At 51.1% G+C, this 18623-nt stretch overlaps 1 protein-coding gene across 1 annotated transcript; it reads left to right on the forward strand.

Annotated features, from left to right (window-relative positions):
* The first annotated feature begins 1106 nt into the window (after positions 1 to 1106).
* PCSK9 (proprotein convertase subtilisin/kexin type 9) lies at positions 1107 to 17256 on the forward strand. Its single transcript, XM_069979508.1, has 12 exons — positions 1107 to 1428; positions 3745 to 3936; positions 9599 to 9722; positions 10351 to 10484; positions 11273 to 11414; positions 11957 to 12153; positions 13034 to 13217; positions 13814 to 13984; positions 14457 to 14605; positions 15268 to 15445; positions 15527 to 15708; positions 16386 to 17256. Exons 1-12 carry the CDS (start codon positions 1249 to 1251, stop codon positions 16581 to 16583), a joined length of 2031 nt encoding a protein of 676 aa, XP_069835609.1. The 5' UTR covers positions 1107 to 1248; the 3' UTR covers positions 16584 to 17256.
* Positions 17257 to 18623: the final 1367 nt, after the last annotated feature.

The raw sequence follows: 18623 nt of genomic DNA on the forward strand, positions 1-18623 counted from the left end.
TGCTGGGGGTCTCCTCCATCCTGCCTGTGTCTGTACATGTGCTGGGGGTCTCCTCCATCCTGCCTGTATCTGTACATGTAGTGGGGGTCTCCTCCATCCTGCCTGTGTCTGTACATGTGCTGGGGGTCTCATCCATCCTGCCTGTGTCTGTACATGTAGAGGGGGTCTCCTCCATCCTGCCTGTGTCTGTACACGTGATGGGGGTCTCATCCATCCTGCCTGTGTCTGTACATGTGGTGGGGGTTGCATCCATCCTGCCTGTGTCTGTACATGTGGTGGGGGTCTCATCCATCCTGCCTGTGTCTGTACACGTGATGGGGGTCTCATCCATCCTGCCTGTGTCTGTACATGTGGTGGGGGTGGCATCCATCCTGCCTGTGTCTGTACATGTAGTGGGGGTCTCCTCCATCCTGCCTGTGTCTGTAAATGTAGTGGGGGTCTCCTCCATCCTGCCTGTGTCTGTACATGTGGTGGGGGTCTCATCCATCCTGCCTGTGTCTGTACATGTGGTGGGGGTCTCATCCATCCTGCCTGTGTCTGTACATGTGGTGGGGGTCTCATCCATCCTGCCTGTGTCTGTACATGTGGTGGGGGTGGCATCCATCCTGCCTGTGTCTGTACATGTGCTGGGGGTCTCCTCCATCCTGCCTGTGTCTGTACATGTGGTGGGGGTCTCATCCATCCTGCCTGTGTCTGTACATGTAGAGGGGGTCTCCTCCATCCTGCCTGTGTCTGTACATGTAGAGGGGGTCTCCTCCATCCTGCCTGTGTCTGTACACGTGATGGGGGTCTCCTCCATCCTGCCTGTGTCTGTACATGAGGTGGGGGTCTCCTCCATCCTGCCTGTGTCTGTACATGTGGTGGGGGTCTCCTCCATCCTGCCTGTGTCTGTACATGTGGTGGGGGTCTCCTCCATCCTGCCTGTGTCTGTACATGTGGTGGGGGTCTCATCCATCCTGCCTCTTCCCATGGGGGGGGCATTAACCTCTAACATACCAGCTTTCTCCTGTGTAATTTGACTCTGTGATTGAGGATCAGCAGGTAATCAGTAACCAGCCGGGGATCATGCGATGGGACAGGAGGTGGTGTGATCCCGCTTCTCCCCTCCCAAAACCAGCTGCAAACTCCCTCACTTGTTTTTAGTATCTCCTCAGCTTTGGGATCGTTCCAGCAGTGGATCCGGCATCTCCTTTCAGTCTCGGAGATTTCCACCTGGTATCTGTTGTTCTTCCCCGGGGTCGTCGCACCATGATCCTTAGTGCCGCCGCCGCGCTGCTCTGGATCGGCTGTTTGCTTCTTGGTCCCGTTCAGACTGCGGCAGACGAAAGCGATTACGGAGAAGAAATGGTCCTGACGCTGGCGCTGGAAGAAGACGCCCAGATAGAAAGCGAGAAGACAACGCCGGGGACTTTCCTATGGAGCAATAAGGTAAAAGCTTCTTTGTCGTTTTTAGGTAAAAAGGTTAAATATCTATCTATCTATCTCCTATCTATCTATCTATCTATCTATCTCCTATCTATCTATCTATCTATCTATCTCCTATCTATCTATCTCCTATCTATCTATCTATCTCCTATCTATCTATCTCCTATCTATCTATCTCCTATCTATCTATCTCCTATCTCCTATCTATCTATCTATCTATCTATCTATCTATCTATCTATCTATCTATCTCCTATCTATCTATCTCCTATCTATCTATCTATCTATCTCCTATCTCCCTATCTCTTATCTATCCTATCTCTCTCTCTCTCTATGACGTCGGGTCTCATCTGTTCCCATCCTCCATGTTTCCGCTCTTCTCTCGCAGGGTGATTTCCCCTTTAAGTCCTTCAGATGAAGAGGCCAAAGGCTATGTCTAATAATAGCGGCTCCGCAGAACATTAGTTATATATTTATTATGTGATGTTTATGTTCTCCCTGACGTCCTCAGTAGCTTCTCCTGTCGTCCACACAGATTTCTCTGCATGTCGGGGGGGGGGGGGGGGGGAGGAGTCTGGTCACCTTACCAAATATTTGGGGCTCCATGTGGACTGAAGGGTTCTGTAGAAACGAGTTAGGAATATAATGTCACCCCATGTTATTACGGCGCTATGGCTCAGGGGCCAGTATCTTTATGTTGTTTGTATGTTCTTATGTGGTATCCCACCACGGGTGTTGCTATTGGTTACACCCTACGCAAAAGCCTGTACTTATTGTAAGTGGTGTTGTAGTAGTGATAAAGTTTCGCCACTAGATGTCGCTATTATAGGTATCTGTACTCAGTAGCTGCACGGCTGAAGTATGTAAAGGGTTATTGCTTATTTATGTGAAACATGGATCTGTGAACCTATGGGAGTATCTTCTTCTTCTGTTCTATCATCTCTTACTTTCCTTCTTCTCCTGTACTCTTCACCCACTCACAGCACATGTTAGATACGCTGGAGATAGGAAATCATATGGGTAGAGAAAGTGTAGTAATATTTCGTCACTAGACTCTGTAGGGGAAGGACACAAGCTAGAATGCTCCCCACAGTGGTCCTCTTGGGCCCTGGCCCTCTGCCAGGTCCCCTCAGCCTTCGTGTCTAGTCTTATTCAGGTTCCTGTATTGTGAGGATCAAGACGAGACGCACCTAACAGTTTCTCCTCAAGTAACGCCACACAACACTGCAGTGTTAAACCCTTTACAGGAGAGGACACTTCAGAGATAATCTCAACCCACGCCGTGGACTAGGAGTGTCACAGTGCAGGACAGTATCCACAAAGAGCAAAAGACTAGGAACTGATCCGGATAGAGCAAAGTTGCTAGAAGCCTAGGTACTCTATCTCTATCTGTCAGCAGGGAACCCTCAGCATTCCACTCATCCCAGGTAACAGGGTCTGGGGCCTGTGTCACCCTCATAGGACCGGTCATCTGACACTGGTGGGCATAAGGTGGTCAAAGGCCAAAGGTCAAAACACAGGCACAAGTATTCTCTCTTTCCTCTTCAGTATTCTTCTACCTCATCCTACAACATCCCAGCAGAGCACGGTACTACTTGGGTTGGGACTCTCACAACATCCTCCTCTCTGCTCTACTGATTCTTCTACGTATCTCTCAACACGCAACCCAGTCAGCACAACTGTACTCCTCGCTATACTCCTATCACAGATCTGGATCCTGTTATATCAAGTGTGTTCTCAAGTGTAACGTATCCTGTCAAAGCACAGCTGTATGTTCTGCAGCACACAAGAACTTTCAGAGTAAACGAGAGATTATTTATGGTAAAGAGACTCTGCGACTCTTCGCCCCGCACCAACACAGTGTACACAGACGCCTTGGGACAGTTCCCCGTTCTGTGGGTGGCAGTGCCCATAGTCCAGGAGGGTCACTACACTACGCCAGCCCACCGTGATAACAGCCTAAGGGACCCCATAGCAACCCGGCAGGACACTGTCCACAGGGGAACAAGGTACAACCGGCCCTCTAAACTAAAAGCAGGTGTGCCACCATACCTGTGTGCCCAAATGGCACTGGCGTCACAACATAACATCACTGGGCATGGTTGTATCTCGGTTAAGCACCACCGGAGTGAAGTCACACTCTACCATCTGGCAGGTGACCGGCCGTACCTCCGCCATGGTACCACACGTACTGCGTTTGCACGGGGGGTGCTCCGCTTTCCTATCACACATAGTTTTGTATCAGCTGGAGGGCGGCAGCTTCCCCATCCCTGCCCTATAGCTTCTTCCCATCCAATAACCCGGACACTGCTGCTTTATAGGACGCCTGGAGGACGTCCGGACAGTATGTGGTCGTCTTAAGAGAGAACGTTCACAAATCCCAGACAGAGAGAGTGATCCGGCGGCTGCAGACCAGGGCGGCTAAGCACGGCTACCTGACCAAGATTCTCTATATCTTCCATGGACTGTTTCCAGGCTTTGTGGTCAGAATGAGCAGCGACGTCCTGGAGATGGTAAGTGACCGATAAAAAAATAAAAAAATGATAGAGATTCTAAAGCTGTAAATATATGAGGAAAGCGTTGTAGAGGTGAAGGGGCGTCCATCATGGAGGCCTGAGAAGGAAGTCATAAAACAAACCAGGTGGGAAAAGTTTCTTTTTAGAAAACAACAGGGGCAGTTTTACAATATAGTCTCTGTATTTTATTTTATTAGGTTTTCTATTTTTTTATTGTTTGTAATTAAAAAAATGACATGGTGTGATGTTACATGTAAATTGACGTTATACATCCGGCCACTAGGTGTCTCCCTTCCTGTCACACTGCTCCATGCGGCCACTAGGTGTCTCCCTTCCTGTCACACTGCGCTCCATGCGGCCACTAGGTGTCTCCCTTCCTGTCACACTGCTCCATGCGGCCACTAGGTGTCTCCCTTCCTGTCACACTGCGCTCCATGCGGCCACTAGGTGTCTCCCTTCCTGTCACACTGCTCCATGCGGCCACTAGGTGTCTCCCTTCCTGTCACACTGCGCTCCATGCGGCCACTAGGTGTCTCCCTTCCTGTCACACTGCGCTCCATGCGGCCACTAGGTGTCTCCCTTCCTGTCACACTGCTCCATGCGGCCACTAGGTGTCTCCCTTCCTGTCACACTGCGCTCCATGCGGCCACTAGGTGTCTCCCTTCCTGTCACACTGCTCTCCATGCGGCCACTAGGTGTCTCCCTTACTGTCACACTGCTCCATGCGGCCACTAGGTGTCTCCCTTCCTGTCACACTGCTCCGTGCGGCCACTAGGTGTCTCCCTTCCTGTCACACTGCGCTCCATGCGGCCACTAGGTCTCTCCCTTCTTGTCACACTGCGCTCCATGCGGCCACTAGGTCTCTCCCTTCTTGTCACACTGCTCCATGCGGCCACTAGGTGTCTCCCTTCCTGTCACACTGCGCTCCATGCGGCCACTAGGCGTCTCCCTTCTTGTCACACTGCTCCATGCGGCCACTAGGTGTCTCTCTTCCTGTCACACTGCGCTCCATGCGGCCACTAGGTGTCTCTCTTCCTGTCACACTGCGCTCCATGCGGCCACTAGGTGTCTCCCTTCCTGTCACACTGCGCTCCATGCGGCCACTAGGTGTCTCCCTTCCTGTCACATTGCTCCATGCGGCCACTAGGTGTCTCCCTTCCTGTCACACTGCTCCATGCGGCCACTAGGTGTCTCCCTTCCTGTCACACTGCTCCATGCGGCCACTAGGTGTCTCCCTTCCTGTCACACTGCTCCATGCGGCCACTAGGTGTCTCCCTTCCTGTCACACTGCTCCATGCGGCCACTAGGTGTCTCCCTTCCTGTCACACTGCGCTCCATGCGGCCACTAGGTGTCTCCCTTCCTGTCACACTGCGCTCCATGCGGCCACTAGGTGTCTCCCTTCCTGTCACACTGCGCTCCATGCGGCCACTAGGTGTCTCCCTTCCTGTCACACTGCGCTCCATGCGGCCACTAGGTGTCTCCCTTCCTGTCACACTGCGCTCCATGCGGCCACTAGGTGTCTCCCTTCCTGTCACACTGCGCTCCATGCGGCCACTAGGTGTCTCCCTTCCTGTCACACTGCGCTCCATGCGGCCACTAGGTGTCTCCCTTCCTGTCACACTGCGCTCCATGCGGCCACTAGGTGTCTCCCTTCCTGTCACACTGCGCTCCATGCGGCCACTCGGTGTCTCCCTTCCTGTCACACTGCGCTCCATGCGGCCACTAGGTGTCTCCCTTCCTGTCACACTGCTCCATGCGGCCACTAGGTGTCTCCCTTCCTGTCACACTGCGCTCCATGCGGCCACTAGGTGTCTCCCTTCCTGTCACACTGCGCTCCATGCGGCCACTAGGTGTCTCCCTTCCTGTCACACTGCGCTCCATGCGGCCACTAGGTGTCTCCCTTCCTGTCACACTGCTCCATGCGGCCACTAGGTGTCTCCCTTCCTGTCACACTGCTCTCCATGCGGCCACTAGGTGTCTCCCTTACTGTCACACTGCTCCATGCGGCCACTAGGTGTCTCCCTTCCTGTCACACTGCTCCGTGCGGCCACTAGGTGTCTCCCTTCCTGTCACACTGCGCTCCATGCGGCCACTAGGTCTCTCCCTTCTTGTCACACTGCTCCATGCGGCCACTAGGTGTCTCCCTTCCTGTCACACTGCGCTCCATGCGGCCACTAGGCGTCTCCCTTCTTGTCACACTGCTCCATGCGGCCACTAGGTGTCTCTCTTCCTGTCACACTGCGCTCCATGCGGCCACTAGGTGTCTCTCTTCCTGTCACATTGCGCTCCATGCGGCCACTAGGTGTCTCCCTTCCTGTCACACTGCGCTCCATGCGGCCACTAGGTGTCTCCCTTCCTGTCACATTGCTCCATGCGGCCACTAGGTGTCTCCCTTCCTGTCACACTGCTCCATGCGGCCACTAGGTGTCTCCCTTCCTGTCACACTGCTCCATGCGGCCACTAGGTGTCTCCCTTCCTGTCACACTGCTCCATGCGGCCACTAGGTGTCTCCCTTCCTGTCACACTGCTCCATGCGGCCACTAGGTGTCTCCCTTCCTGTCACACTGCGCTCCATGCGGCCACTAGGTGTCTCCCTTCCTGTCACACTGCGCTCCATGCGGCCACTAGGTGTCTCCCTTCCTGTCACACTGCGCTCCATGCGGCCACTAGGTGTCTCCCTTCCTGTCACACTGCGCTCCATGCGGCCACTAGGTGTCTCCCTTCCTGTCACACTGCGCTCCATGCGGCCACTAGGTGTCTCCCTTCCTGTCACACTGCGCTCCATGCGGCCACTAGGTGTCTCCCTTCCTGTCACACTGCGCTCCATGCGGCCACTAGGTGTCTCCCTTCCTGTCACACTGCGCTCCATGCGGCCACTAGGTGTCTCCCTTCCTGTCACACTGCGCTCCATGCGGCCACTAGGTGTCTCCCTTCCTGTCACACTGCTCCATGCGGCCACTAGGTGTCTCCCTTCCTGTCACACTGCTCCATGCGGCCACTAGGTGTCTCCCTTCCTGTCACACTGCGCTCCATGCGGCCACTAGGTGTCTCCCTTCCTGTCACACTGCGCTCCATGCGGCCACAAGGTGTCTCCCTTCCTGTCACACTGCGCTCCATGCGGCCACTAGGTGTCTCCCTTCCTGTCACACTGCTCCATGCGGCCACTAGGTGTCTCCCTTCCTGTCATACTGCGCTCCATGCGGCCACTAGGTGTCTCCCTTCCTGTCATACTGCGCTCCATGCGGCCACTAGGTGTCTCCCTTCCTGTCACACTGCTCCATGCGGCCACTAGGTGTCTCCCTTCCTGTCACACTGCGCTCCATGCGGCCACTAGGTGTCTCCCTTCCTGTCACACTGCGCTCCATGCGGCCACTAGGTGTCTCCCTTCCTGTCATACTGCGCTCCATGCGGCCACTAGGTGTCTCCCTTCCTGTCATACTGCGCTCCATGCGGCCACTAGGTGTCTCCCTTCCTGTCACACTGCGCTCCATGCGGCCACTAGGTGTCTCCCTTCCTGTCACACTGCTCCATGCGGCCACTAGGTGTCTCCCTTCCTGTCACACTGCGCTCCATGCGGCCACTAGGTGTCTCCCTTCCTGTCACACTGGGCTCCATGCGGCCACTAGTTGTCTCCCTTCCTGTCACACTGTGCTGCATGCTTCCCCCGGGCTGATATTTTAGACTCTCCACAAAAAAAGAGACCAAACCCAGGAATTCCCCGTCCTTTGTGCTCACAGACATGACTTGGTGCTGATCGACGGCCATTCCTGACTGCGCACAGAGCGTAACAAGTCTTCACTGTGCATGTATACAGCTGATGCCCATCCACATTCAGTAGCAGAGAATCCTGGAGGTGCTTGCATTGCACGGTCAGTTCTCTTGTCACACAGCACCAAAACCTCTGTATCCACAGAGTGACATTACAGATAGAGCATTGCCCCCTGAGCTGGATTCGATCCTGTTTCATAAACCGCATTAGATCACATTAATTTTTGCTCAACACAAGATGATAAACTAGAATCTTCCATCTTCCTAAACCTTGTGTTCTCGGTATCTTGCTATGCTACATGCAGCAGGCGGACAGGTGCCATCTCTCCATCATTATGTACGGCCCTCGGGTCTTTCTATGCCAGAGGTTGTGTAATAATGAGGTGAATGATCGGGCAATGAGTGATCGCGCTCTAGTTCTCTCTTCTGTAGAAAGTTCATGTTACGTAAACATTGAGATATCTGGGGATACTAAAAAACACAGGGGGTAGTGAAAAAATAAAAAAGGAGTCATACTCACCTTCTCTGATTCCCCACTGCTATCCCAACACTCTAGGTCCCCGCATCTTTCTGGTTCCTGTAATGTGTCAGTCTCAGGCAGTGATTGGCTTGGCGGGCAGTGATTGGCTGAGCGGGCAGTGATTGGCTGAGCGGGCAGTGATTGGCTGGGCGGGCAGTGATTGGCTGAGTGGGCAGTGATTGGCTGGGCAGGTAGTGATTGGCTGAGTGGGTATTGATTGGTATGGGAGGGCAGTGATTGGCTGGGCGGGAAGTGATTGGCTGGGCAGGTAGTGATTGGCTGGGCGGGCAGTGATTGGCTGAGAAAGTAGTGATTGGCTGGGTGGGCAGTGATTGGCTAAGTGGGCAGTGATTGGCTGAGCGGGCAGTGATTGGCTGAGCGGGCAGTGATTGGCTGGGCGGGAAGTGGTTGGCTAAGCGGGCAATGGTTGTCTGAGAAGGTAGTGATTGGCTGGGTGGGTAGTGATTGGCTGGGTGGGTAGTGATTGGCTGGGTGGGCAGTGATTGGCTGAGCGAGCAGTGATTGGCTGGGCGGGCAGTGATTGGCTAAGTGGGCAGTGATTGGCTGGGTGGGCAGTGATTGGCTGGGTGGGCAGTGATTGGCTGGGAGGGCAGTGATTGGCTGGGTGGGCAGTGATTGGCTGGGAGGGCAGTGATTGGCTGGGCGGGAAGTGGTTGGCTAAGCGGGCAATGGTTGTCTGAGAAGGTAGTGATTGGCTGGGTGGGTAGTGATTGGCTGGGTGGGTAGTGATTGGCTGGGTGGGCAGTGATTGGCTGAGCGAGCAGTGATTGGCTGGGCGGGCAGTGATTGGCTAAGTGGGCAGTGATTGGCTGGGTGGGCAGTGATTGGCTGGGTGGGCAGTGATTGGCTGGGTGGGCAGTGATTGGCTGGGAGGGCAGTGATTGGCTGGGTGGGCAGTGATTGGCTGGGAGGGCAGTGATTGGCTGGGCGGGCAGTGATTGGCTGAGCGGGCAGTGATTGGCTGGGCGGGCAGTGATTGGCTAAGTGGGCAGTGATTGGCTGGGTGGGTAGTGATTGGCTGGGCGGGTAGTGATTGGCTGAGCGGACAGTGATTGGCTGGGTGGGCAGTGATTGGCTGGGTGGGCAGTGATTGGCTAGGTGGGCAGTGATTGGCTGGGTGGGCAGTGATTGGCTGGGTGGGCAGTGATTGGCTGGGTGGGCAGTGATTGGCTGAGCGGGCAGTGATTGGCTTAGCGGGCAGTTCATGTTGGGTTGACGTGTCACAGAAACCAGGAGGAACCACTTGGGTCCCGTGCCCTGCTGTCCCGATCCATCTGCCCATGTGGTTCTAGCGTCATATTATATAGAGGATTCCCGATACCGTATAACGTCTGTCTTTCCCTTACTAGGCCCTGAAGCTGCCGCATGTAGATTACATAGAGGAGGATTCCTATGTATTCGGGCAGACTGTGCCATGGAACCTGGACAGAATTGTGCCCGCTCCACACGTCGCCAACCACTTCAACCCCCCAAGTAGGATAATTCTCAGTATTGTTATGTGTGTGGGTTAGGGAGGTGGTAGACGATGCCAGGACACAAGGTCTCCAGCAGAACATTGCCACACATCACACACCGCCCCCGCCATCTTGTCTTCTTCCCATAATGCATCCTGGTGCCATCTGTTTCCCAGGTAAGTGACGCACCCGGCCGTCCATATGATGGAGAAGGTGACCCATCAGACCAGACGACCTCGTCCATGGCTCCAGGCTCTGATGTGGTCAGGGCCGGCATCAGCACAGGGCTCACCCGGGCAAGTGTCGGGGCCCACAGCATCTCTAGGGGCCCAGAGAGGGAGAGGGGCCCGGTGTTCTGATGCAGGATGAGCTCCAAACATCAGAAGACACAGGAGACGGAGCAGGACCTGCACAGAGAGAGAGAAGGGTGAAGGACCTGATCACATGACCCGCAGGTCCTCAACCTTACAGTGTGGAGAGCAGCCGGACAGAGAGGAAGCATTCTCTGCCGCCACAAGTATACCCCCCCCCCCCATTGTCATGAAGTAATCTATGATATCCAGTGTGTGTATATATATATATATATATATATATATATCTGTAGACTGTATCCTTCTGCTTTATTACCCCGTCTACCATCTCCTTAGATACGGGGGAGTCGGTGGAGGTGTACCTCCTGGACACCAGCATACAGAGCAACCACAGGGAGATCGAAGGGAAGGTCCTTGTTACAGAATTTGAGAATGTTCCAGATGAAGACGGAACCCGATTCTATCGACAGGTTAGTTCTAGTCTGTACCTGTACATAGAATTACTGACCATGCACATGGCGGCGATACGGACCCCACCGATAGTTCAGACAAAGGGCTCCTTTATAGGGGTGGTCCAGGGAAATTGTTTTCAGATGAACTGGTTTCAGAAAGTTTTATGGATTTGTAATTTACTTCTATGTAAAAATCTCCAGTCTTCCAGTACTTATAAGCTGCTGTATGTCCTGCAGGAAGTGGTGTATTCTCTTCAGTCTGACACAGTGCTCTCTGCTGCCACCTCTGTCCATGTCAGGAACTGTCCAGAGCAGGAGAGGTTTTCTATGGGGATTTGCTGCTGCTCTGGACAGTTCCTGACATGGACAGAGGTGGCAGCAGAGAGCACTGTGTCAGACTGAAGAGAATACACCACTTCCTGCAGGACATACAGCAGCTGATACGTACTGGAAGACTGAAGATTTTAATATAGAACTAAATTACAAATTTGTATAATTTTCTAAAAACAGGGAATTTAAAAACATTTCCCCCCTTTCATTGAAATCAAAAGTCTCAGGACCTCCTTTTATTTTAGAAAGAAAAAGGGAAAATGACATATCTGATACTCCAGCCTTGTAATGTGGGAGGAGCCTATCTTTTAGGCTATATCGAGAACAGGGCCACCATCTTGACAGCCGCCATCTTGGATCAAGGGCAATTTTTCCTCTGGGAAGGTGGTCATGTAGCAAGACCAGAAGCCTCTCAGGATTGGGCATTGCTCACCCTGCATATAAATCTCTGGCTTTTCTCCTCTTTGTCCGTATAGGCGAGTAAATGTGAGAGCCATGGGACCCACCTGGCCGGGGTGCTGAATGGAAGAGACGCGGGGGTCGCTAAAGGCGTAAATCTGCGCAGCTTACGGGTGCTGAACTGTCAGGGTAAAGGAACAGTGAGCGGGAGTCTGATGGGTAAGTACTAGGTGCTCCGTGTACAGCCAATACAGACATATAGCGGCCAATACAGACATACAGCGGTGTACATCACATACTTCACCATGCCTCATAGACACCATGTGGCACATGCCCAAGGACATGGCGCTCATTGCCAATTAAAGGGGTTCTCCAGTCCTACAAAGACACGTCCACTTTCTTCCAGAAACAGCGCCACCCCTGTACTCAGGTTGGTGCAGTATTGCAGCTCAGCTCCATTTAAGTGAATGAAGCTGAAGTGTAATACCACATACAGCCTAAGGACAGCGGTGGCGCTGTTTTTGCTGAAAGAAGCCGTGCTGGATGATGAAAAACATTGACTATGGGAATTGTCAGTTGATAACTAATATACGCATGTTGTTCAGGATTAAAGAGAAATATCCTCTGTGGTGCAAACAGCGCCACTCATGACTATGGGCTGTGCCTGGTACTGCAGCTCAGCCCATACAAGTGAATAGCCCTGTATATATATATGTCCATTTTTTGCTAATCCCTTGGATCCCCTTGTGGATTTGTTACAGGTCTGGAGTATATAAAGAAGACGCTGACCGAGCAGCCGTACAGCCCCCTGATTATTCTCATTCCCTTTGTCGGAGGTTTCAGCCAAACACTCAATATGGCCAGTCGGGCGCTTATTAAATCCGGGGGGATAATCATTGCCGCTGCCGGGAATTACAAGGATGACGCTTGTCTGTATTCACCAGCCTCAGAGCCGGAGGTCAGTATATCGGTATAGCACTATATAATGCTCCAGTAGAAATGCCACCAAATGTGTCTGGGAGGAAGAAGCCACAGAAGTCCCAGATCTGCCAATCCCCCACTACCCCTTTAGTCATCTGATTTTGCGGGGGTCATAAGTCAAACCCCAACCTAACTCAAACACTTTAGATATGTTGCTGCCCAAGGTGAGACTAACAATTCCTTCCATACTTTTATTCAGTCTCCTTCCCCCAGTTCTCAGCTGCTGCTTTATGCTTAAGACACAAGAATCTGTGTGTGAGCTTTTCTCTCTGTCTCCCCCTCCTCCCCCTCCCCCTCCCTTCTGAGATGGCTGATGTAAACAAGTCCCTGGCTGGCTTTATCTGCAACATTGCAGCTTCTTTGTAATGCTGGGAGGATAATCACAGTGAGTTCATCAGCAACTTGACATCAGAATAACCCTCTCAGCATTACAAAGAAGCTACAGTGTTGCAGATACAGCCAGCCAGGGACTTGTTTACATCAGCTGTCTCAGAAGGGAGGGGGGAGGAGGGGGAGACAGAGAGAAAAGCTCACACACAGATTTTTGTGTCTTCAGCAGAAAGCAGCAGCTCAGAACTGGGGGAAGGAGACCGAAAAGATAATAACAAGTATGGAAGGAATTGTTAGTCTCACCATGGGCAACAACATATTAAAAGTTATGTGGATTACCCCTTTAAACCAGCAGTTCTGCTGGTATCGGCCATCACTGTATTCATGGTCACACCATTACCTCCAGCTGGAAGAAAGATGGCTGCCTTACCACTATAGTGATGTATATATCTAGATCTAGTCTGATATACAGGACACGACTATACGATGACTGGAGGATATAATATACCGCATTCCTTCCATTACAGGTTATCACCGTTGGTGCCACCAATTATGAAGACCAGCCAGTAACAATGGGGGCACTTGGCACAAATTTTGGCAACTGTGTTGATATGTTTGCCCCCGGAGATGATATCGTTGGTGCGTCCAGTGACTGCAGCACCTGCTTCACATCTAAGAGCGGAACCTCTCAGGCAGCCGCACATGTGGCCGGTATGGACATCTATAGAAGATAATGGGCTACAGGTTAAAGCTGTAAACATGGCAGATATCCAATAGGGAGATAAAACACATCATACCTGTCTCTTAGCTGTGTGCAGAGTTATAAAATCACGTTTTCCATCCAAGCTCAGGTTTCGGGCTGAGCTGCAGTATGCACACCTCCTCCCTCCCCCACCCCTCCCTGCATAATGATAAACAATGCTCAGTGCTGGAAGCCAAACCCTGGGAACAGGCATGCATACTGCAGCTGAGCCCGGCGTCTATGATACTTGAGCTTAGCAAGAAAACATGATTTTATAACTTGTATCTGTCCATGTCTGCAGTTCTTGGCATGATATACAGCTGACAAATTCCCTTTAAGAACTATTTCCATTAACTTAGGGATCTTTGTGGTTGTGAATCTCCTGTGTATTCGTATAGCGCTGCCCTGCTTACTATTTAGGGTGTTTGGTTATTGGGGGTCCCTCTTGGGCCCCTGCTGACTGCGTCCCCCACCTCTCTGCCGGGCACTGCCCATTCCTGAACCCCGCTGCCCATCTAGTGCTGTCCGGATGTCACTGATCAGTGTGTTGCTGCCTCTGTTCCAGGTATTGCAGCAATGATCCTCAATGGCAAACCCGACCTGACTGTGACCGAGCTGAGACAGAGACTCATTCACTTCTCCACCAAGAACGCCATGAATGAAGCCTGGTTCCCTGATGATCAGCGGCTGATCACTCCTAACAGGGTGGCCGGATTACCTGCAAAACTGATTACCGGTAAGTTACTAGACGTCTGCATTGTATTTGTATCAGAGCTGCAGGTCCTATCCACAGAGAGAGAGAGCAAAGTTGGAGGCAGACAGCGCCATGCATGGTGTAGTGGCCATACTTGGGTACTACACTGTCTGCTTCCTGCTCTGTTCTCTGTGCATGTAGTCACTGATCAGCAGGGGTGCTCAATGTTGATTGGATCGTAACACACAAGAAATGTCTATTTAGCCAATCAGTAGTCACAGACCCGCCCCCTCAGTCGGCTTTTTCTATGTGTTGAAATTCAAACAAGAAATGCGCGGCGGTGGGAGCGGCACCAGTGTTTGTTTTCCTGTTAGCACAAGCACTTTAAATTATTAGAAACATGTATCTGGATAATCCCTTTAAATGATTGTTGCTGAAATGCAATAGCAGCCACGCTTCTAGGGGCAGCCATGTTTTCCTCACCTGATGATCTCGTCCTGATTTCTCCTTTTAGATGAGCAGCTTTTATGTCGAACAGTTTGGTCTAAACCATCCGGCTTTGCTCGTACCGCCACAACGTCCGCGCAGTGCACCGGGAACGAGGAGATGTTCAGCTGCTCCAGCTTCTCCAGGAACGGTAGAAGGAAAGGGGAACAGGTGGAGGTAGGTGATAAAACGGCACAGCGCAGCACGGATGACGCCGGCCATTGTTAGGGCTGTGTCATAGGGCTGCGATACAATCCCATCAATTCTGAGAACGAACCGTGTGCCCAGCACTCCAGGCCTTCACTAAGGGGCCATCAAACATTTCCAAGCCCTTACTTCCTTGTTCTCCTATATACTTAAAGGGGAACTCCATCAAAAAAATTTTAGATAGATTTGTAATTTACTTCTATTTAAAAATCTCCAGTCTTCCAGTACTTATCAGCTGCTGTAAGTGGTGCATTCTCTTCAGTCTGACACAGTGCTCTCTGCTGCCACCTCTGTCCATGTCAGGAACTGTCCAGAGCAGGAGAGGTTTTCTCTGGAAAGTTCCTGACATGGACAGAGGTGGCAGCAGAGAGCACTGTGTCTTTAGAGATGAGACTCCGCCCCCTCTCTCTAAAAAGCCAGGGGCTTCATGGGAAATGTAGGCGGCATCAGAAAATCATTTTGGTGTAGTAATAGGAAGCAATATGGCTGCCACATCTCCTAGTACAGGTAATTGTGGCCTATACGAGACCCTCTATAACAAGGAATCTTCACCACCAGACGTTACGATCAGTGTGTCATGTCCGAGCGTTGTGGATGCTGCAATAATAGTAAAAATCATCTTCACCCAACAGGATAAAGATGGGCAGAAGTTCTGCACGGCCCACAATGCCTTTGGTGGAGACGGGGTCTACGCTATCGCCAGATGTTGTGTTTGGCCAAAAGCGAGCTGCAGCGTTAATGCGAGTTCTTCCCCTGATGCAGACGCAGTCTCCTCCGCCGGCTGCTCCCAGGACGGCCATGTCCTGACCGGTATCTATTCCTATCAGTACTAGGCAGTATACCGCCATATTGTGTTACATATCACACCTCACCGTTCCCTCTATGTCTCAGGCTGCAGCTCCCATTCCTCAAGTGGCCATTTTGGTGATCACGTGCGGCCGGTGCACAGATCCGGGGACAGGGACCCAGCATGCATCGGGAGAAGCGAGATCACCTCTCATGCCTTGTGCTGTCACGCGCCAAGCATATCCTGCAAGGTTAAGGAGCATTCCCCTGTGGGCTTCACCAATAAGGTAGGTGATCTGATCCCATAGACCGGGGCTGGGAAACCAGACGGAAGCTCTCCGAAATCTACTGGTGTCAGAACTTTATACAGACTTGTAATTTACTTTATTAAAAAATCTCCAGTCTTCCAGTACTTATCAGCTGCTGTATGTCCTGCAGGAAGTGGTGTATTCTCTCCAGTCTGACACAGTGCTCTCTGCTGCCACCTCTGTCCAGAGCAGCAGCAAATCCCCATAGAAAACCTCTCCTGCTCTGGACAGAGGTGGCAGCAGAGAGCACTGTCAGACTGGGGAGAATACACCGCTTCCTGCAGGACATACAGCAGCTGATAAGTACTGGAAGACTGATGATTTCTTTAATAGAACTTAATTACAAATATGTCTGACTTTCTAAAACCAAAGACACAATCATGAAAATTCACTAAGTTTAGATGTGAAATCGCTCTACAACTGTGTTCATGAAACGTGAGGCACCGCTATGGGGACGGCGAGCGCCCCCAATATGCTTAGTTATTGCATGGCTGTGGGTGAGTGTCTGTGTGTATCCTGGTCACCAGGGTCCAGTGACTGGTGGACACATTGCCCCATTAGTTTCCATCGATTGGCCGCCTTGTTGTTATTATTATAATAGTTATTATTATTACGCTGTACATACACTATGATGTTTTTGCTTTTTGCCATTCCAGGTGACGGTGTCCTGTGACGACGGCTGGACCCTGACCGGCTGTAATGCCTATTCCCGTGGATCGAACACTCTGGGAGCTTACTCCATTGATAACACTTGTGTTGTATTAAATCCTAAGGGCGGAAAAGGGGCGGCGGCCATCGCTATTTGTTGCAAGAACGCGAATACGGACGACGGCCAGAATTCCAATTATAGGTGAAAGCGCGTCGGGTCCGGCGTCCAGACACCGTTATGTATACAGCATCAACTTTTATACTAACATTATTCACATGATCAGAGACCACTTCATATCAATGGTCTCTCCGCCCCTCATACTGGCTGCCTGGGAATGCTGGGAATTGTGGTTCTCCAACAGACAGGAAGTCACTGTTTGTAATCCATTAGTTTACGTTATTCAGGAAGGTAACGGCCACTTCTATTCATTGATGGGAACGTCGTCTATGGGAACCAGCTGACTGGTCGGCATCAGCTATAGCACAACACTTTCTCTTTATACCAGCCGTTAAAGGGGTTCTCCAGGCTGAGAAAAACATGGCTGCTTTTTTTTTCTCGTCTCCTCAGGTTGGGTGTGTGTGTTTTCTTTTTAGCTCAGTTCCATTGAAGTGAAGGAAACTGCATTGTAATACCGCACACAACCTGAGGACAGGGGTGGTGCTGTTTTTGTTAGAAAGTAGCTGTGCTTTTGTAAACTTGGATAATCCCTTTAAGGGGAATCTGTCAGCTCTATATCACATGTTTTTCTCCCTATCAGCAGCTGAACATGATATAGAGTTGATTTCATTTAAAGGGATTGTTCACCAAAACTTTTTTTTTCCTTTAAATCAACTGGAGCCACAAAGCGCCAGAGATTTGTAATTTACTGCTATTAAAAAAACTCCAGATTTCCAGTTCTTATTAGCTGCTGTATGTCCTGCAGGAAGTGGTGTATTCTCTCCAGTCTGACACAGTGCTCTCTGCTGCCACCTCTGTCCATGTCAGGAACTGTCCAGAGCAGGAGAAGTTTTCTATGGGGATTTGCTGCTGCTCAGGACAGTCCCTGGCATGGACAGAGGTGGCAGCAGAAAGCACTGTGTCAGACTGGAGAAAATACACCACTTCCTGCAGGACATAGAGCAGCTGATAAGTACTGGAAGACTGGAGATTTTTTAATAGCAGTAAATTACAAATCTCTGACACTTTCTGGCACCAGTTGATAAAAGAAAAAATAAATAGTTTTGGTGAACAATTCCTTAAAGCATGTTGCAGGTAGCTGCGGTACCCCAGTGAGGTCATGCTATTGGTAAGAGGTTAGCGACTTCTGCTCTGAAGCATCTATGTGTGGCATCAGATCTACAAGGGGCCAGTCCTGTGGTGTCTTCACAGCGACATCTGCTCTCTTGAATGTGGGGTTTGCTCTCCTGTAACAGAATCCAATAGAATTGTGAATTATATTATATACAAGGACTAAAATATTGCATCCTTAAAGGGAATCTGTCACCAGGTTTATTCCATCTTAAATGAGAGCAGCATAAACTAGTGACAAAAATGCTGAACAGATCGGTGTATTACTTACATCATTCTGTTCAGCCGTTCTCCTAATATGCAGGAGACTAGGATTCTTGCCACACCCCTCCCCCGCCCTCCAGTTTGTCAATAAACAGCATGGATAGATAACTGCTAATCAGTAGCTGGTAGGCGGAGTTTTCTGCTTCTCATGAATATCTGGGATTACTGGGCCCATGCACATAATGGAGAGGACTACTTATTGTCCATGTTATTCAGGGGGAGATCTCTGGATCAGCTGCACAGATCAGTGTAAGTGATCCATCATTCTGCTCAGCTCCTCTGTCACTAGTTTATGATACCCTCAGAATGTTACAGAACACTTGTAGCCAAACTCATGAACCCCGCTGCGTCAGCAGGGGGTGAGGAGGCGGCGCCGCTCTAGTTACCGGTGACTACAGATGAGCGAATCTACAGATGAGCGAATCTACAGAACAAATCAAACTTCTCCCAGCGCCCCAGGACTGGATGCAGCTTTTCCAGGCACCCGGAGCTGCCCAGCTAACCACGCAGTTCACTTAGGGCTCTATTACCCGGGACAATTATCCTGCAAATTATCTCTCCAATTTAAATGATAATTTGCTCGTAATTCCACCTGCCTCATCGTCTCAATGTTAAAGAGGACCTGTCACCCCCTCACGGCATCTCATAGGGCCCTTAGTTTGTGCTGTAAATTCGCTCATCTGCTCTTATCGTG

This window comes from Dendropsophus ebraccatus, chromosome 8, assembly GCF_027789765.1.
Source record: "Dendropsophus ebraccatus isolate aDenEbr1 chromosome 8, aDenEbr1.pat, whole genome shotgun sequence".
Taxonomy (NCBI): Eukaryota; Metazoa; Chordata; class Amphibia; order Anura; family Hylidae; genus Dendropsophus; species Dendropsophus ebraccatus.

Coding starts and splice junctions, on each gene's coding strand:
- PCSK9 (XM_069979508.1), top strand. CDS start 1,249: ATGATCCTTAGTGCCGCCGCCGCGCTGCTCTGGATCGGCTGTTTGCTT. Junction 1,429..3,744: donor CTTTCCTATGGAGCAATAAG/GTAAAAGCTTCT, acceptor GCTGCTTTATAG/GACGCCTGGAGGACGTCCGG. Junction 11,415..11,956: donor AGTGAGCGGGAGTCTGATGG/GTAAGTACTAGG, acceptor GATTTGTTACAG/GTCTGGAGTATATAAAGAAG.